This window comes from Oncorhynchus tshawytscha, linkage group LG13, assembly GCF_018296145.1.
Source record: "Oncorhynchus tshawytscha isolate Ot180627B linkage group LG13, Otsh_v2.0, whole genome shotgun sequence".
NCBI classification, from domain to species: Eukaryota; Metazoa; Chordata; class Actinopteri; order Salmoniformes; family Salmonidae; genus Oncorhynchus; species Oncorhynchus tshawytscha.
In genome coordinates, this window is record NC_056441.1 from 16,374,411 (window position 1) to 16,391,910 (window position 17,500).

The 17,500-nt window shown below is 48.4% G+C and overlaps 1 protein-coding gene across 2 annotated transcripts in view; it reads left to right on the top strand.

The window, feature by feature from the left end:
• LOC112264375 (adenylyl cyclase-associated protein 2) overlaps positions 1 to 17,500 on the top strand; it is a 48,869-nt gene that overhangs the window by 24,148 nt on the left and 7,221 nt on the right. For both annotated transcript variants that reach the window (XM_024440927.2, XM_024440926.2), the window contains exons 5-7: positions 10,712 to 10,855; positions 11,007 to 11,092; positions 11,281 to 11,386. In XM_024440927.2, coding sequence (XP_024296695.1) covers positions 10,712 to 10,855; positions 11,007 to 11,092; positions 11,281 to 11,386 — 336 coding nt within the window. The remainder of the gene's footprint in view (positions 1 to 10,711; positions 10,856 to 11,006; positions 11,093 to 11,280; positions 11,387 to 17,500) is intronic.

Sequence of the window (17,500 nt, forward strand, 5' to 3'; positions counted from 1 at the left end):
ACTGTAGAGAGACTGTAGCCTGTAGAGAGACTGTAGAGAGACTGTAGCCTGTAGAGAGAGACTGTAGAGAGACTGTAGCCTGTAGAGACTGTAGAGAGACTGTAGCCTGTAGAGAGACTGTAGAGAGCCTGTAGCCTGTAGAGAGCCTGTAGCCTGTAGAGAGCCTGTAGCCTGTAGAGAGCCTGTAGCCTGTAGATAGACTGTAGCCTGTAGAGAGACTGTAGAGGGCCTGTAGCCTGTAGAGGGCCTGTAGCCTGTAGAGGGCCTGTAGCCTGTAGAGAGCCTGTAGCCTGTAGAGACCTTAGCCTGTAGAGACTGTAGCCTGTAGAGAGCCTGTAGCCTGTAGAGAGCCTGTAGCCTGTAGAGAGCCTGTAGCCTGTAGAGAGCCTGTAGCCTGTAGAGAGCCTGTAGCCTGTAGAGAGCCTGTAGCGAGCCTGTAGCCTGTAGCGAGCCTGTAGCCTGGAGAGAGCCTGTAGCCTGGAGAGAGCCTGTAGCCTGGAGAGAGCCTGTAGCCTGGAGAGAGCCTGTAGCCTGTAGAGATCCTGTAGCCTGAAGAGAGCCTGTAGCCTGAAGAGAGCCTGTAGCCTGTAGAGAGACTGTAGAGAGCCTGTAGCCTGTAGAGAGCCTGTAGCCTGTAGAGAGCCTGTAGCCTGTAGAGAGCCTGTAGCCTGTAGAGAGACTGTAGCCTGTAGAGAGACTGTAGCCTGTAGAGAGACTGTAGAGAGACTGTAGCCTGTAGAGACTGTAGAGAGGCTGTAGCCTGTAGAGAGACTGTAGAGAGCCTGTAGCCTGTAGAGAGCCTGTAGCCTGTAGAGAGCCTGTAGTCTGTAGAGAGCCTGTAGCCTGTAGAGAGACTGTAGCCTGTAGAGAGACTGTAGAGAGCCTGTAGCCTGTAGAGACTGTAGAGAGACTGTAGCCTGTAGAGAGACTGTAGAGAGCCTGTAGCCTGTAGAGAGCCTGTAGCCTGTAGAGAGCCTGTAGCCTGTAGAGACCTTAGCCTGTAGAGACTGTAGCCTGTAGAGAGCCTGTAGCCTGTAGAGAGCCTGTAGCCTGTAGAGAGCCTGTAGCCTGTAGAGAGCCTGTAGCCTGTAGAGAGCCTGTAGCGAGCCTGTAGCCTGTAGCGAGCCTGTAGCCTGGAGAGAGCCTGTAGCCTGGAGAGAGCCTGTAGCCTGGAGAGAGCCTGTAGCCTGTAGAGATCCTGTAGCCTGAAGAGAGCCTGTAGCCTGAAGAGAGCCTGTAGCCTGTAGAGAGACTGTAGAGAGCCTGTAGCCTGTAGAGAGCCTGTAGCCTGTAGAGAGCCTGTAGCCTGTAGAGAGCCTGTAGCCTGTAGAGAGCCTGTAGCCTGTAGAGAGACTGTAGCCTGTAGAGAGACTGTAGCCTGTAGAGAGACTGTAGAGAGACTGTAGCCTGTAGAGACTGTAGAGAGGCTGTAGCCTGTAGAGAGACTGTAGAGAGCCTGTAGCCTGTAGAGAGCCTGTAGCCTGTAGAGAGCCTGTAGTCTGTAGAGAGCCTGTAGCCTGTAGAGAGACTGTAGCCTGTAGAGAGACTGTAGAGAGCCTGTAGCCTGTAGAGACTGTAGAGAGGCTGTAGCCTGTAGAGAGACTGTAAAGAGCCTGTAGCCTGTAGAGAGCCTGTAGCCTGTAGAGAGCCTGTAGTCTGTAGAGAGCCTGTAGTCTGTAGAGAGCCTGTAGTCTGTAGAGAGCCTGTAGCCTGTAGAGAGCCTGTAGCCTGTAGAGAGACTGTAGAGGGCCTGTAGCCTGTAGAGAGCCTGTAGCCTGTAGAGAGCCTGTAGAGAGCCTGTAGCCTGTAGAGAGCCTGTAGCCTGTAGAGAGCCTGTAGCCTGTAGATAGACTGTAGCCTGTAGAGAGACTGTAGAGAGCCTGTAGCCTGTAGAGAGCCTGTAGCCTGTAGAGAGCCTGTAGCCTGTAGAGAGCCTGTAGAGAGCCTGTAGCCTGTAGAGAGCCTGTAGCCTGGAGAGAGCCTGTAGCCTGGAGAGAGCCTGTAGCCTGGAGAGAGCCTGTAGCCTGAGAGAGCCTGTAGCCTGGAGAGAGCCTGTAGCCTGTAGAGAGACTGTAGAGAACCTGTAGCCTGTAGAGAGACTGTAGAGAGCCTGTAGCCTGTAGAGAGCCTGTAGCCTGTAGAGAGACTGTAGCCTGTAGAGAGACTGTAGCCTGTAGAGAGACTGTAGCCTGTAGAGAGACTGTAGCCTGTAGAGAGACTGTAGCCTGTAGAGAGACTGTAGCCTGTAGAGAGACTGTAGCCTGTAGAGAGACTGTAGAGAGGCTGTAGCCTGTAGAGAGACTGTAGAGAGCCTGTAGCCTGTAGAGAGGCTGTAGCCTGTAGAGAGCCTGTAGCCTGTAGAGAGACTGTAGAGGGCCTGTAGCCTGTAGAGAGCCTGTAGCCTGTAGAGAGCCTGTAGAGAGCCTGTAGCCTGTAGAGAGCCTGTAGCCTGTAGAGAGCCTGTAGAGAGACTGTAGAGGGCCTGTAGCCTGTAGAGAGCCTGTAGCCTGTAGAGACCTTAGCCTGTAGAGACCTTAGCCTGTAGAGACTGTAGCCTGTAGAGAGACTGTAGCCTGTAGAGAGACTGTAGCCTGTAGAGAGCCTGTAGAGAGACTGTAGAGGGCCTGTAGCCTGTAGAGAGCCTGTAGCCTGTAGAGACCTTAGCCTGTAGAGACCTTAGCCTGTAGAGACTGTAGCCTGTAGAGAGACTGTAGCCTGTAGAGAGACTGTAGCCTGTAGAGAGACTGTAGCCTGTAGAGAGACTGTAGAGAGACTGTAGCCTGTAGAGACTGTAGAGAGCCTGTAGCCTGTAGAGAGCCTGTAGCCTGTAGAGAGCCTGTAGCCTGTAGAGAGACTGTAGAGGGCCTGTAGCCTGTAGAGAGCCTGTAGCCTGTAGAGACCTTAGCCTGTAGAGACCTTAGCCTGTAGAGACTGTAGCCTGTAGAGAGACTGTAGCCTGTAGAGAGACTGTAGCCTGTAGAGAGCCTGTAGAGAGACTGTAGAGGGCCTGTAGCCTGTAGAGAGCCTGTAGCCTGTAGAGACCTTAGCCTGTAGAGACCTTAGCCTGTAGAGACTGTAGCCTGTAGAGACTGTAGCCTGTAGAGAGACTGTAGCCTGTAGAGAGACTGTAGCCTGTAGAGAGACTGTAGCCTGTAGAGAGACTGTAGAGAGACTGTAGCCTGTAGAGACTGTAGAGAGCCTGTAGCCTGTAGAGAGCCTGTAGCCTGTAGAGAGCCTGTAGCCTGTAGAGAGACTGTAGAGGGCCTGTAGCCTGTAGAGAGCCTGTAGCCTGTAGAGAGCCTGTAGAGAGCCTGTAGCCTGTAGAGAGCCTGTAGCCTGTAGAGAGCCTGTAGCCTGTAGAGAGCCTGTAGCCTGTAGAGAGCCTGTAGAGAGCCTGTAGCCTGTAGAGAGCCTGTAGCCTGGAGAGAGCCTGTAGCCTGGAGAGAGCCTGTAGCCTGGAGAGAGCCTGTAGCCTGGAGAGAGCCTGTAGCCTGTAGAGAGCCTGTAGCCTGTAGAGAGCCTGTAGCCTGTAGAGAGCCTGTAGCCTGTAGAGAGCCTGTAGCCTGTAGAGAGCCTGTAGCCTGTAGAGAGACTGTAGCCTGTAGAGACTGTAGAGAGGCTGTAGCCTGTAGAGAGACTGTAGAGAGCCTGTAGCCTGTAGAGAGCCTGTAGCCTGTAGAGAGCCTGTAGAGAGACTGTAGCCTGTAGAGAGACTGTAGCCTGTAGAGAGACTGTAGAGAGACTGTAGCCTGTAGAGACTGTAGAGAGGCTGTAGCCTGTAGAGAGACTGTAGAGAGCCTGTAGCCTGTAGAGAGCCTGTAGCCTGTAGAGAGCCTGTAGAGAGACTGTAGCCTGTAGAGAGCCTGTAGCCTGTAGAGAGACTGTAGAGGGCCTGTAGCCTGTAGAGAGCCTGTAGCCTGTAGAGAGCCTGTAGAGAGCCTGTAGCCTGTAGAGAGCCTGTAGCCTGTAGATAGACTGTAGCCTGTAGAGAGACTGTAGAGAGACTGTAGAGAGCCTGTAGCCTGTAGAGAGACTGTAGCCTGTAGAGACTGTAGAGAGGCTGTAGCCTGTAGAGAGACTGTAGAGGGCCTGTAGCCTGTAGAGAGCCTGTAGCCTGTAGAGAGCCTGTAGAGAGCCTGTAGCCTGTAGAGAGCCTGTAGCCTGTAGAGAGACTGTAGCCTGTAGAGAGCCGTTAGAGATCCTGTAGATAGACTGTAGCCTGTTGAGATGTTGGATGGGGCGTTCCTGCACAGTTATTTTTAGGTCTCTCCAGAGATGTTCGATGGGGTTCAAGTCTGGGCTCTGGCTGGGCCACTCAAGGACATTCAGAGACTTGTCCCGAAGCCACTCCTGCGTTGTCTTGGCTGTGTGCTTAGGGTCGTTGTCCTGTTGGAAGGTGAACCTTCGCCTCAATCTGAGGTCCTGAGCGATCTGAAGCAGGTTTTCATCAAGGATCTCTCTGTAGTTTCCTTCGTTCATCTTTGCCTCGATCCTGACTCGTCTCCCAGTCCCTGCCGCTGAAAAACATCCCCGCAGCATGATGCTGCCACCACCATGCTTTACCGTAGGGATGGTGCCAGGTTTCCTCCAGACGTGACAAGTGGCATTCAGGCCAATAAGTTCAATCTTGGTTTCATTAGAACAGATCATCTGGTTTCTCAGGGTCTGAGAGTCCTTTTGGTGCCTTTTTGCAAACTCCAAGTGGGCTGTCATGGGCGTTTTACTGAGGAGTGGCTTCCGTCTGGCCACTCTACCATAAAGGCCTGATTGGTGGAGTGCTGCGGAGATGGTTGTCTTTCTGGAAGGTTCTCCCATCTCCACAGAGGAACTCTAGAGCTCTGTCAGAGTGACCATCAAGTTCTTGTTCACCTCCCTGACCAAGGTCCTTCTCCACCGATTGCTCAGTTTGGCCAGGCGGGCAGCTCTAGGAAGAGTCTTGGTGGTTCCAAACTTTTTCCATTTAAGAATGATGGATGCCACTGTGTTCTTTTGAACCTTCAATGCTGCAGACATATTTTGGTACCCTTCCCCAGATCTGTGCCCCGACACAATCCTGTCTCAGAGCTCTACGGACAATTCCTTCGACCTCATGGCTTGGTTTTTGCTCTGACACTGTCATCTGTGGGACCTTTATATATACAGGTGTGTGCCTTTCCAAATCATGTCCAATCAATTTAATTTTCCACAAGTGGACTCCAATCAAGTTGTAGAAACATCTCAAGGATGGTCAATGGGAACAGGATGCACCTGAGCTCAATTTCGAGTCTCATAGCAAAGGGTCTGAATACTTATGTAAATAAGGTCTTTCAGTTTAAAAAAAAAAAAATGTGCAAACATTTCTAAAAACCTGTTTTCACTTTGTCATTATGGGGTATTGTGTGTAGATTGCTGAGAATAATGTTTTATTTAATCCATTTTAGAATAAGGCTGTAATGTAACAAAATGTTGAAAAAGTCAAGGGGTCAGAATAGTTTCTGAAGGCACAGTAGTTTTATAAGTAGTTTTATATTAACCTCAATCATGACCTTTTGTCTTCCATTTGGAGCAGCCTTTGGTGGAACAGGGATTGTGACCCTGTACATCTCTCCCATAGGGACCCCAGAGCCGCCGGTAAACCTCTGGCTTTTCTCTCCGCCGCTCCGGCCTGGAGTTGTGCTCGGTGGCTTTTTATGGGCATGTTCTATATTTGAGCTGCTCCTGTTCCTCTGTGTGTGTGTGTGTGTGTGTGTGCGCGTGTGTGTAAAGCTGGGCTCACGTGAGGCTTTTCACTGTGTGTCTGTGTGTGTGTGTCTCACGCTATAGCTGTCTCACCTCGACAGCCCTCTGCGCTGCTGTGAGGCTTTACACTGTAGAATCACACTGTTGGTTTCTCCTTGGTCACTTTCCACTGAGAGCTTTGATCTCATGTTTTGCATTATAGCTCATAGCCTGGTCGTTATAGCTCATAGTCTGGTCATTATAGCTCAGAGCCTGGCCAGTCAGTGAATATCAACATAGTGGACGCCAAGCCATGGTATCAGATAGTGTGCTTGTACGGTACAGATCAAATAACTTGATGCTGCTCTTTGTTCCTTTTTTTCTCTTCTACTTTCTCTCTACCGTCTCTCTCCCTGTCTTTCTGTCTAACTCTCTCTACCGTCTCTCTGTCTAACTCTCTCTACCGTCTCTCTGTCTAACTCTCTCTACCGTCTCTCTCCCTGTCTTTCTGTCTAACTCTCTCTACCGTCTCTCTGTCTAACTCTCTCTACCATCTCTCTGTCTAACTCTCTCTACCGTCTCTCTCCCTGTCTCTCTGTCTAACTCTCTCTACCATCTCTCTCCCTGTCTTTCTGTCTAACTCTCTCTACCGTCTCTCTGTCTAACTCTCTCTACCATCTCTCTCCCTGTCTTTCTGTCTAACTCTCTCTACCGTCTCTCTGTCTAACTCTCTCTACCATCTCTCTCCCTGTCTTTCTGTCTAACTCTCTACCGTCTGTCTTTCTGTCTAACTCTCTCTACCGTCTCTCTCCCTGTCTTTCTGTCTAACTCTCTCCACCGTCTCTCCCTGTCTTTCTGTCTAACTCTCTCCACCGTCTCTCCCTGTCTTTCTGTCTCACTCTCTCCACCGTCTCTCTGTCTAACTCTGTCTACCATCTCTCTCCCTGTCTTTCTGTCCACCTCTCTCCCTGTCTTTCTGTCTAACTCTCTACCGTCTCTCTCCCTGTCTTTCTGTCTAACTCTCTCCACCGTCTCTCCCTGTCTTTCTGTCTAACTCTCTCTCCCTGTCTTTCTGTCTCTCTCCTACCGTCTTCTCCCTGTCTTTAACTCTCTCTACCATCTCTCCCTGTCTTTCTGTCTAACTCTCTCTCCCTGTCTTTCTGTCTAACTCTCTCTACCGTCTCTCTCCCTGTCTTTCTCTCTACCTCTCTCTTTCTGTCTAACTCTCTCTACCGTCTCTCTGTCTAACTCTCTCCACCTCTCTCCCTGTCTTTCTGTCTAACTCTCTCTACCGTCTCTCTCTGTCTTTCTGTCTAACTCTCTCTACCATCTCTCTCCCTGTCTTTCTGTCTAACTCTCTCTACCGTCTCTCTTCTGTCTAACTCTCTCTACCATCTCTCTCCCTGTCTTTCTGTCTAACTCTCTCTACCGTCCCTGTCTTTCTGTCTAACTCTCTCCACCGTCTCTCCCTGTCTTTCTGTCTCACTCTCTCCACCGTCTCTCCCTGTCTTTCTGTCTAACTCTCTCTTTCTGTCTAACTCTCTCCACCGTCTCTCCCTGTCTTTCTGTCTCACTCTCTCTACCGTCTCTCTCCCTGTCTTTCTGTCTAACTCTCTCTACCGTCTCTCTCCCTGTCTTTCTGTCTAACTCTCTCTACCGTCTCTCTCCCTGTCTTTCTGTCTCACTCTCTCTACCGTCTCTCTCCGCCTTTCTGTCTAACTCTCTCTACCTTCTCTCTCTCATTACACATTCTTTCTCAGTGAATGGTGTGTAATGTAGGCCCCTGACCCACTCATAGCCTGGAGATATCCTGGCTATTTATGTCTCTCTTCATTGGAAGTGGAGGATGATTGAGAGGGGGGTATTTGGGGCTCCTGTCTTACCAATGTGGCTGAAATAAAATATTTGGGCCATCAGATACCCCTGGTACAGTAACTGAAAGAGTTGAGGGGAGGGAGGGAGGAAGATCTTTAGCCTGAAAGATATGTACAACTCACAGATTAATCGTCACTAGGCCCAGGAGGAAAACCTCCTGGGCCTTATCATCATCACAGATGAATTGGTCATAGCATCACTTTATCTCAGTGGGTATTTTCTCCATTTCATGGAGAAGTGGTTTTCTTTTAAGGATGCTCTAGCAGGCTAATTATTTTCGATGGGATCTGGAGAGAGTGAAAGTAAGACAGTCGAGGTTGGTCCTTCCTATGAAAGGACTGTCTATCTCATGTTATGAAAACCATGTGCATCTGATTTGGGCAAGAATTTGCTAAAAAAAAATTATCTCTTTCTGTCTCTCCTTCTGACACACAAGGAGAAACTGTAGTATGTAAAATGCAGCAAACTGTATCGGAGTGTATAAGATTCTTATTCAAATCAAACGATACACTTAGGAATAGAGCTGTACAGTACTTCTGACCATTTCATCCTCTCCACATCTGTAAACATTTTCTAGGAGAGGCTCTCTTTGAGGATTTAAGCCACTGATTGGATGACCTAAGATAGTGGTTCCCAACTCCAGACCTCGAGTACCCCCCCAACAGTACGCATTTTTATTGTAGTCACAGACAAGCACACCTGATTCAACTTGTCAATTAATAATCAGGCCCTCAATGAGTTGAATCAAGCATGATTGTCCGGGAATACAACAAAAATGTGTGCTGTTCAAGTCCAGGCTCTAGCTGGGCCACTCAAGGACATTCAGAGACTTGTCCCAAAGCCACTCCTGCGTTGTCTTGGCTGTGTGCTTAGGGTCATTATCCTGTTGGAAGGTGAACCTTCGCGCTAGTCTGAAGTCCTGAGCGCTCTGGAGCTTGTTTTCATCAAGGATCTCTCTGTACTTTGCGCCGTTCATCTTTCTCTCTCCTTATTAGTCTCCCAGTCCCTGCCACTGAAAGACATCCACACAGCATGATGCTGCCACCGCCACCATGCTTCATTGTAGGGAATGTGCCAGGTTTCCTCCAGATGTGATGCTTGTCATTCAGGCCAAAGAGTTCAATCTTGGTTTCATCAGACCAGAGAATCATGTTTTGACAGTCCTTTAGGTTCTTTTTGGTGAATTCCAAGCGGGCTGTTGTGCCTTTTACTGAGGAGTGGCTTCCGTCTGGCCACTCTACCATAAAGGCCTGATTGATAGAGTGCTGCAGAGATTGCTGTTCTTCTGGAAGGTTCTCCCATCTCCACAGAGGAACTCTGGAGCTCTGTCACAGTTACCATCAGGTTCTTGGTCACCTCTCTGACCAAGGCCCTTCTCCCCCGATTGCTCAGTTTGGTCGGGCGGCCAGCTCTAGGAAGAGTCTTGGTGCTTCTTAACTTCTTCCATTTAAGAAAGATGGAGGCCACTGTGTTCTTGGGGACCTTCAATGCTGCAGACATGTTTTGGTACCCTTCCCCAGATTTGTGCCTCGACACAATCCTGTTTCTACGGACAATTCCTTTTGATCTCATGGCTTGGTTTCTGCTCTGACATGCACTGTCAACTTTGGGACCTTATATTGACAGGTGTGTGCCTTTCCAAATCATGTCCAATTAATTGAATTTACCACAGTTGGACTCCAACAAAGTTGTAGTATCATAACTCAAGGCGAGACCCAGATGCAGATGGTTGGAGTCTTAGATGTTTAATAATACAAAAAGGAGAAGGCAAGAGAAAGGTCGTGGACAGGCAAAAGGTCAAAACCAGATCAGAGTCCAGGAGGTACAGAGTGGCAGGCAGGCTCGTGGTCAGGCAGGCGGGTACAGAGTCCAGAAACAGGCAAGGGTCAAAACCAGGAGGACTAGAAAAAGGAGAAATTCAAAAGCAGGAGAACGGGAAAAAACGCTGGTTGACTTGAACATACAAGCACAGGGATAAATACACTGTGGAAAACGAGCAACACTTGGAGGGGGTGGAGACAATAACAAGGACAGGTGAAACAGATCAGGGTGTGACATGTAGAAACATCTCAAGGATGATCAATGGAAACAGGTTGCACCTGAGATCAATTTTTAGTCTCATAGCAAAGGGTCTGAAAACTTATGTATTCAGACTCTTTGGTATTTCTGTTTTTTATTTTTAATGCATTTGCAAAAATGTCTAAAACACGGTTTTGCCCTAGTCATTATGGGGTATTGTGTGTCTATTGATGAGGAATTTTTAAAATTTAATACATTTTAGAATAAGGCTGTAACGTAACAAAATGTGTAAAAAGTCAGGGGGTCTGATTACTTTCCGAAAGCACTGTATTTAACCCATAATGCAATTAAATCAGTTGCCATAGCAATGGAAGAATAATCACATCCTTTCTCAAAATAAAGCTAAATAAATAAACAGAAATGATTATATTTATTTATCTTTCCCACAGCATATCGACACCACGGGATATTTAGTTAAAATGTCATAGCAACATCGGCTTAGGTACAGGTCAAAATAAGAGAACTGTACTACAGTGTCACTAGGGAAACAATGTGTTCCTTTACCCAGTTGTGTGAAGGTAAACTGTAAACATTAGACCTGCTCAGTGCCTTACAAGGCCAGAGGGATCTCCAATGAACAGAGGAATGCTGGGAGGAGGGAGGGAAAGAGGGATGGAAGCTAGCAGGGATCTGGAAGTTCCAATGGAAAGTGGATCCTTCTAATAAAATTCCAGTTGGCCAGTTATAAAATCACAGTCAAGTTGCACACTGCCTTCGACTAGCTGGCATGCATGGCAGAGTTGCTTGTGGGCAAGGCAGCAAGTGAAACTGCTGTATAACGGGTAGCATGAGGTAACTGGCCCATTGAGACTGGTGCTCTCACCCAAGTTATGGAGAGCACTGTGAGAGCTGCTCAGAGCACTATTACAGATGAATGTATGAGTGTTGAGTTATACTTAAGTCATTGATAAATGCTATTTGCATATTGTCGGCCATATAGAAAAGACACTACCTGTGAGATTGTTCAGTTTTTGTTGACAAGCATTCTCTCTCTCTCACTATCTTTCTCTCTCTTTCATTTTCCCTCTCTTTCTCTCCTCCCCCTGTCTCTCCCTCCCAGAGGGAGCTGTCTGACCTGCTGAAGCCTATCTCAGAGAAAATCCAGGAGATTCAGAACTTTCGTGAATGTAACCGTGGCAGCAGCCAATTCAACCACCTATCAGCTGTCAGCGAGAGCATCCCAGCACTGGGCTGGGTCGCCGTGGTGAGGAGACATCACTCACTCATTCACATCTTCTTCACTGTGTTTCTGTGAATGCAGAGCAGAGATGTCTAAATTCATACATAGGGTCAGCTTTGTTTAACTATCTCTCTCTCTCTTTTTTTCTCTTTCTCTCGCTCCTTCTCTCTTCCAGAGCCAGAAGCCAGTTCCCTATGTGAAGGAGATGAATGATGCTGCCATTTTCTACACTAACAGAGTTCTGAAAGACTATAAAGACTCGTGAGTATGACTGCTAGTGTATTACATCAACTTTAGCTTATTTTACTTTGCAGATTATTATTGGTATGTAAAAATAACTGTCTGTGTCTTTTTCTCTCTGTGTATTCATCCTAATCCATCCCCCTTTTCCTTGTCACCCTCTCTCTCTCCCCTTCTCTCCGTCTGTCTGTTGATCTCTTTCTCTATAGAGACAAGCGTCATGTGGAGTGGGTGGTGTCCTACCTATCCATCTGGACTGAGCTTCAGGCCTTCATCAAACAGCATCACACAACAGGCCTAGTCTGGAGCAAGATTGTGAGTAGCAGCGACACTTAAGATTTACAAAAAGAATCACCCAGTCCAGTAGAGGCTCCTCAGAGGAGAAGGGGGAGGGCCATCCTCCTCTGTGAATTTCATATTTTAAAAAAATGTTTAAACATGAAAACAGTTATCCTTTTTAGATGAAACCATACTAAAATACTAAAAAAATGAAACCATACTAAAACCATACTATAATCATGTCACCCCAAAATGTATTAAAACACACTATTTTGCAATGAAGGTCTACAGTAGCCTCAGCAGGGTAGCACAATGGTGTAGCCGGAGGACAGCTCACTTCCGTCCTCCTCTGTCCTCCTCTGGGTACATTGACTTCAATACAAAACCTAGTGAGCTCATGGTTCTCACCCCCTTCCACAGACCTACACAGTAATTATGACAACTTCCGGAGGGCGTCATCCAACCTATCAGATATCTTGCAGCATGAACTGACGTTGTCCACCCAATCAAAGGATCAGAGAGTGAATATAGTACTGAAAGCATAAGCTACAGCTAGCTAGCACTAAAAATGTTGTGAGTAGTTGACTCGAAGAGAGAGAAAGACTAGTTGAACAGTTTTTAATAAATTAATTTCTTCCAAAATGAAGGAGAAGTAAGAGATTTCGTTTAAAAAATAATAACTTTCAGTTTTGCTTACTTAGCTAGCAAATGCAGCTAGCTAGTTTAGCCTGCTCAAATAGAGGGATGCTATGTTAGCTAGCTGGCTATGTCTATCCAACACAACACTGGAACTCTTCCAAGTCAAGGCAAGCTTTTGGTTTGACTAATTTATTTCAACCGGGGCCCGCTGGGTTAAGTGCCAAACTGCTTACTGACTGTACACTGTAATGTTACTGCATGATAATGGCGGATTTACTAACGCGTTAGTTCTATTTGCTATGTTGACTATGATGTTACTTTATCCAATACGATGACAATGATGTAGGCCGTGTGTAGCAGTTTGGCTTGGAAAGTTTTTTTTTGCCTGGTCACATACAGCTGATGTGTTGTGCATTGAAGTCCACAAGCGAAGGGACAAGGTGAGAGGTGGAGAGCGCATAAATGCGAGAAGGATTACAATGTGCTATGAAAATGAACTGTGTTTATGCGTGATCAGGGGTGTATTCATTCTGCCGATTCTGTTGAAAAACTTTTCTTAAACGGAAGTAAATGGAACAAAACAACAAAATTTGGGAAATTATATTATTTTATACTAATACAATTGCTCAGAGAAATACATTTTGTTTAACAAGTAATACATTTTTTTTTAAAGGTATGGTTCAAATGATTGACACCCCTCTTTTCAATACCTCACATTATGATGATAACAGAATACACTGAGACTTTTTCTACAATGTTTTATGAGGATTTTAGACCATTCCTCCATACAGAATCCTTCCAGATCTTTGGTATCCTTTGTCTGTGCTCTTCAGTTCAAACCACAGGTTTTCAATAGGGTTCAATGGCCATTGCAAAAATATTTTTATGGTTTATTTTATACAGTCATTTTGCTCATCTTTATTAAGGGTGTCAATCATTTCGGACTCCACTCTATACCATCATCATGTTGTAGCTGTGCTGTAAAACAGTTACATGAGACATATAATAGATAGTTAATGTCTTATACTACAGCACTTCAGCAGCACTACGGTCCTCTAGCTAGCTAACGTCCAGTGAGGCATTCCCTCCACATTCTATTATCCATGTGTTACAGCAGCAAAACCTGATCCTACCTCCTCAACACTGCCCTGAACACTGCTCCTCCCTGAGCCAGGAGTTTTTCAGGACTCTGTGACCTGAGACGGAACAACTTGGGTCCCACTGCCTGACTTCTCAGGACTTTTATCTGAGGTTGGATAAATAGGCCCAGAATTCCCGGCTTTTTCCGTCATCAGGTCACACGGTCAGGAAACGCTCCTGGCCCTATGGATGAACTATAACCTTGCTTGCCATGCAGGTTTGAACAGGCAGGAACAAGACTCAATGAATTACAGCTCGCCTCGAGACATAATTGTTTCTGACTCTGTTGGAGTCGTCCAGTTGTTTTCATCTGCAGCAGAGCCTCAGATGTTGTTTTCTGTTTCCTTACTTTTTAAAGTGATACAGGGCTGCTGTCCAAATGGCACCATATTACTTACATGGAGCCCATAGGGTCTGGCCAAACGTAGTGCACTATATAGGGAATATGGTGCCAGTTGGGATGTCATTCTCATGTTAATTACCCCACAGTGTATATTTTTATGTGTAGTTATGCAGGCAGGCAGCTGGTTGCTTAAGGACCAGCTTGTATGAATGACTTGGTCCCTGGTGTACTGCTGGCTGCTTTGTGGTTCTCAATTGAGCAATTGTAGAGTTTGCTGGGAATTCATGCTCTTCTTCTATTTTCTGCTTTCTGTTTTCTTCCTCTACTACTCTTTGTCCTTTTCTCTTCCCCCCTTCTCCTTCTCCCTTCTCCCTCTCTCTCTCTCTTCCCCCTTCTCTCCCTTCTCTCTTCTTCCCCCCTTCTCCCCCTTCTCCTTCTCTCTTCCCCCCCCTTTCTCTTCCCTCTCTTCCCCCTTCTCCCTCTCTCATATACACTGAGGTATTTCACCCAGTAGATATGGGAATTTATCGAAATTGGTTTTGTTTTCGAATTCTTTGTAGATCTGTGTAATCTGAGGGAAATATGTGTCTCTAATATGGTCATACATTTGTCAGGAGGTTAGGAAGTGCACTTTAGTTTCCACCTCATTTTGTGGGCAGTGTGCACATTGCCTGTCTTCTCTCTCTTCCACCCTTCTCGCTTCCACCCTTCTCGCTTTTACCCTTTCCACCTTCTCCCTCTCCCTTCCCCCCCTTCTCATTCTCCCTTCCCCCTTCTCATTCTCCCTTCCCCCCTTCTCATTCTCCCTTCCCCCCTTCTCCCTCTCCCTTCCCCCTTCGCCCTCTCCCTTCCCCCCTTCTCCCTCTCCCTTCCCCCTTCTCCCTCTCCTCCCCCCTTCTCATTCTCCCTTCCCCCTTCTCATTCTCCCCTTCTCATTCTCCCATTCTCCCCTCCCCTTCTCCATTCCTCCTTCCCCCTTCTCATTCTCCTTCCATTCTCCCTTCCCTCTCCCTTCCCCCTTCTCATTCCCTTCCCCCTTCTCATTCTCCCTTCCCCCTTCTCCCTCTCCCTTCCCCCTTCTCCCTCCCTTCCCCCTTCTCTCCCTTCCCCCTTCTTCTCCCTTCCCCCTTCTCATTCTCCCTTCCCCCTTCTCATTTCTCCTTCCCCCTTCTCATTCTCCCTTCCCCCTTCTCATTCTCCCTTCCCCCTTTCATTCTCCCTTCTCTCCCTTCCCCCTTCTCCCTCTCCCTTCCCCCTTCTCCCTCTCCCTTCCCCCTTCTCCCTCTCCTTCCCCCTTCTCATTCTCCCTTCCCCCTTCTCATTCTCCCTTCCCCTTCTCATTCTCCCTTCCCCCTTCTCATTCTCCCCCTCCCTCTCCCTTCCCCTTCTCATTCTCCCTTCCCCCTTCTCATTCTCCCTTCCCCCTTCCCCCTTCCCTCATTCTCCCTTCCCCCTTCTCCCTCTCCCTTCCCCCTTCTCCCTCTCCCTTCCTCTCTCCCTTCCCCCTTCTCCCTCTCCCTTCCCCCTTCTCCCTCTCCCTTCCCTCCCTCTCCCTTCCCCTCTCCCTCTCCCTTCTCCCTCTCCCTTCTCCCTTCCCCCCTTCTCCTTCTCCCTCTCCCTTCCCCCTCTCTTCCCCCTTCTCATTCCTTCCCCCCCTTCTCCCATTCTCCCTTCCCCCTTCTCATTCTCCCTCTCCCTTCCCCCTTCTCATTCTCCCTTCTCATTCTCCCTTCCATTCTCCCTTCCCCTTCTCATTCTCCCTTCCCCCCTTCTCCCTCTCCCTTCCCCCTTCTCATTCTCCCTTCCCCCTTCCCCCTCCCTTCCCCCTCTCATTCTCCCTTCCCCCTTCTCCCCCTTCCATTCTCCCTTCCCCCTTCTCCCTCTCCCTTCCCCCTTCTCATTCTCCCCCTTCTCATTCTCCCATTCTCCCCTTCTCATTCTCCCATTCTCCCTTCCCCCTTTGCCCTTCTCCCTCTCCCTTCCCCCTTTTCTCCTCTCCCCTCCCTTCCCCCTTCTCATTCTCCCTTCCCCTTCCCTCCCTCTCCCTTCCCACCTTCTCCCTTCTCCCTCTCCCTTCCCCCCCCTTCTCCCCCTTCTCCCTCTCCCTTCCCCCTTCTCCCCTCCCTTCCCCCCCTTCTCCCTCTCCCTTCCCTCCCTCTCCTTCCCTCCCTCTCCCTTCCCTTCTCCCTCTCCCCTCCCTTTCTTCTCCCTCTCCCTTCCCCCTTCTCATTCTCCCTTCCCCTTCTCATTCTCCCATTCTCCCTCCCCCTTCTCATTCCCCTCTCCCTTCTCCCCTTCTCATTCTCCTTCTCATTCTCCCTTCTCATTCTCCCTTCCCCCTTCTCATTCTCCCTTCCCCCCTTCTCCCTCTCCCTTCCCCCCTTCTCCCTTCCCCCTTCTCATTCTCCCTTCCCCCTTCTCATTCTCCCTTCCCCCTTCTCCCTCTCCCTTCCCCCTTCTCATTCTCCCTTCCCCCTTCTCATTCTCCTTCCCCCTTCTCATTCTCCCTTCCCCCTTCTCCCTCTCCCTTCCCCCTTCTCATTCTCCCGTTCTCATTCTCCCATTCTCCCCTTCTCATTCTCCCATTCTCCCTTCCCCCTTTGCCCTCTCCCTTCCCCCCTTCTCCCTCTCCCTTCCCCCTTCTCCCTTCCCCCTTCTCATTCTCCCTTCCCCTTCCCTCCCTCTCCCTTCCCACCTTCTCCCTTCTCCCTCTCACTTCCCCCCTTCCAATTCTCCCTTCCCCTTTCTCATTCTCCCTTCCCCCTTCTCCCTTTCCCCCTTCTCCCTCTCCCTTCCCCCCTTCTCATTCTCCCTTTCTCTCAGGCAGTTTTCCAATCAGAAATCATATTCCTGCATCCAGTGGAAGTGATACGTTTATTTGTTTATCTTTTTACGTGACAATATAACTGAAAGTAAAACTCCTTAGACTTCATGTTTCTCTAAAGAGTGTTGAACTCAGTTCAAGGCCACTGTCTGTTTCAGTGATCTTCCAGAATCCTCTGTGTGGTCCTTTGAGGCATATAGACTGTCACACAATTTGGTGGACTGAAGGTGTGTGCTCGTGTGTGTGCACATGCGAGAGTGTGTGTCCCTCCTGCCGTTAGGTGTCAGGGTTTTGTGTGTGCGTTTGTGTGCGTGTGAGTTAAGGAGTGTGTGGCGTGGACAGGTGGTCCTCAGGGTGGACTTGAATGGAGGTTTTCTTCACCAAAGAAAGCCGCAACAAAGCCCTGTGAAGTTCAGGCCCTACACACCTGCTCCAACACACCCCACAACCTACTTTAAACTACTGGGCTTTTCTCTCATCTAATCGGTCTGCTTCTGTTCAGAGGGGCAGGGACACACTGTCACACATGCAGACACACACACGTCGTGTATTCACACAAACTACACACACACAGCTCTGGATTCAGTCTGTATCCCAGAAGTATCACAGAAAATCTGCGTTATAGCTCGATTAAAATGCAAAGGCAATGTTCGTGGAGACTGCATTCCCACGTTCGCGGTATACGCAGCATATGTAGGCTCAATTGGAAATTACCTTTCAATTTTTATGCGGATCTTTCATGATATGGAGTGAATCCAGCCCTTAATTTCATTGCACTCAGCTTTAATCATTGGGCATTTGCTAAACTGACAACTAATACAACTGTGTTGTTTTGTAATGAAATGTACCACACGTGTCACAGGTCAGAGGTTGAGTACTGTCAGCTGGACCTCATAGACTGCTAAACCCCCAATGAACTGCAACACCAATCACCAGTCCATCAGTCTCATACTGGCTGCAGTGGTACTTGTGTGTGTGTGTGCGTTCGTGCGTGTGCATGCGTGTGTGTGTGTGTGTGTATGTGTGGAGGGAGGGGGGGGGTTGTACAGTTGCTGTGGCATGTTTGAGTGTAGAAGGGGGACCATGGGTAACTGTCCTTGGCAGCTGTGTAGTCAGAGACAGACAGACAGACTCTCTCTCTCTCTCTCTGTCTGTCTTTTCTGGAGTTGGCGGGCATGGGGCTTTACATTCATCTGCTCATTAG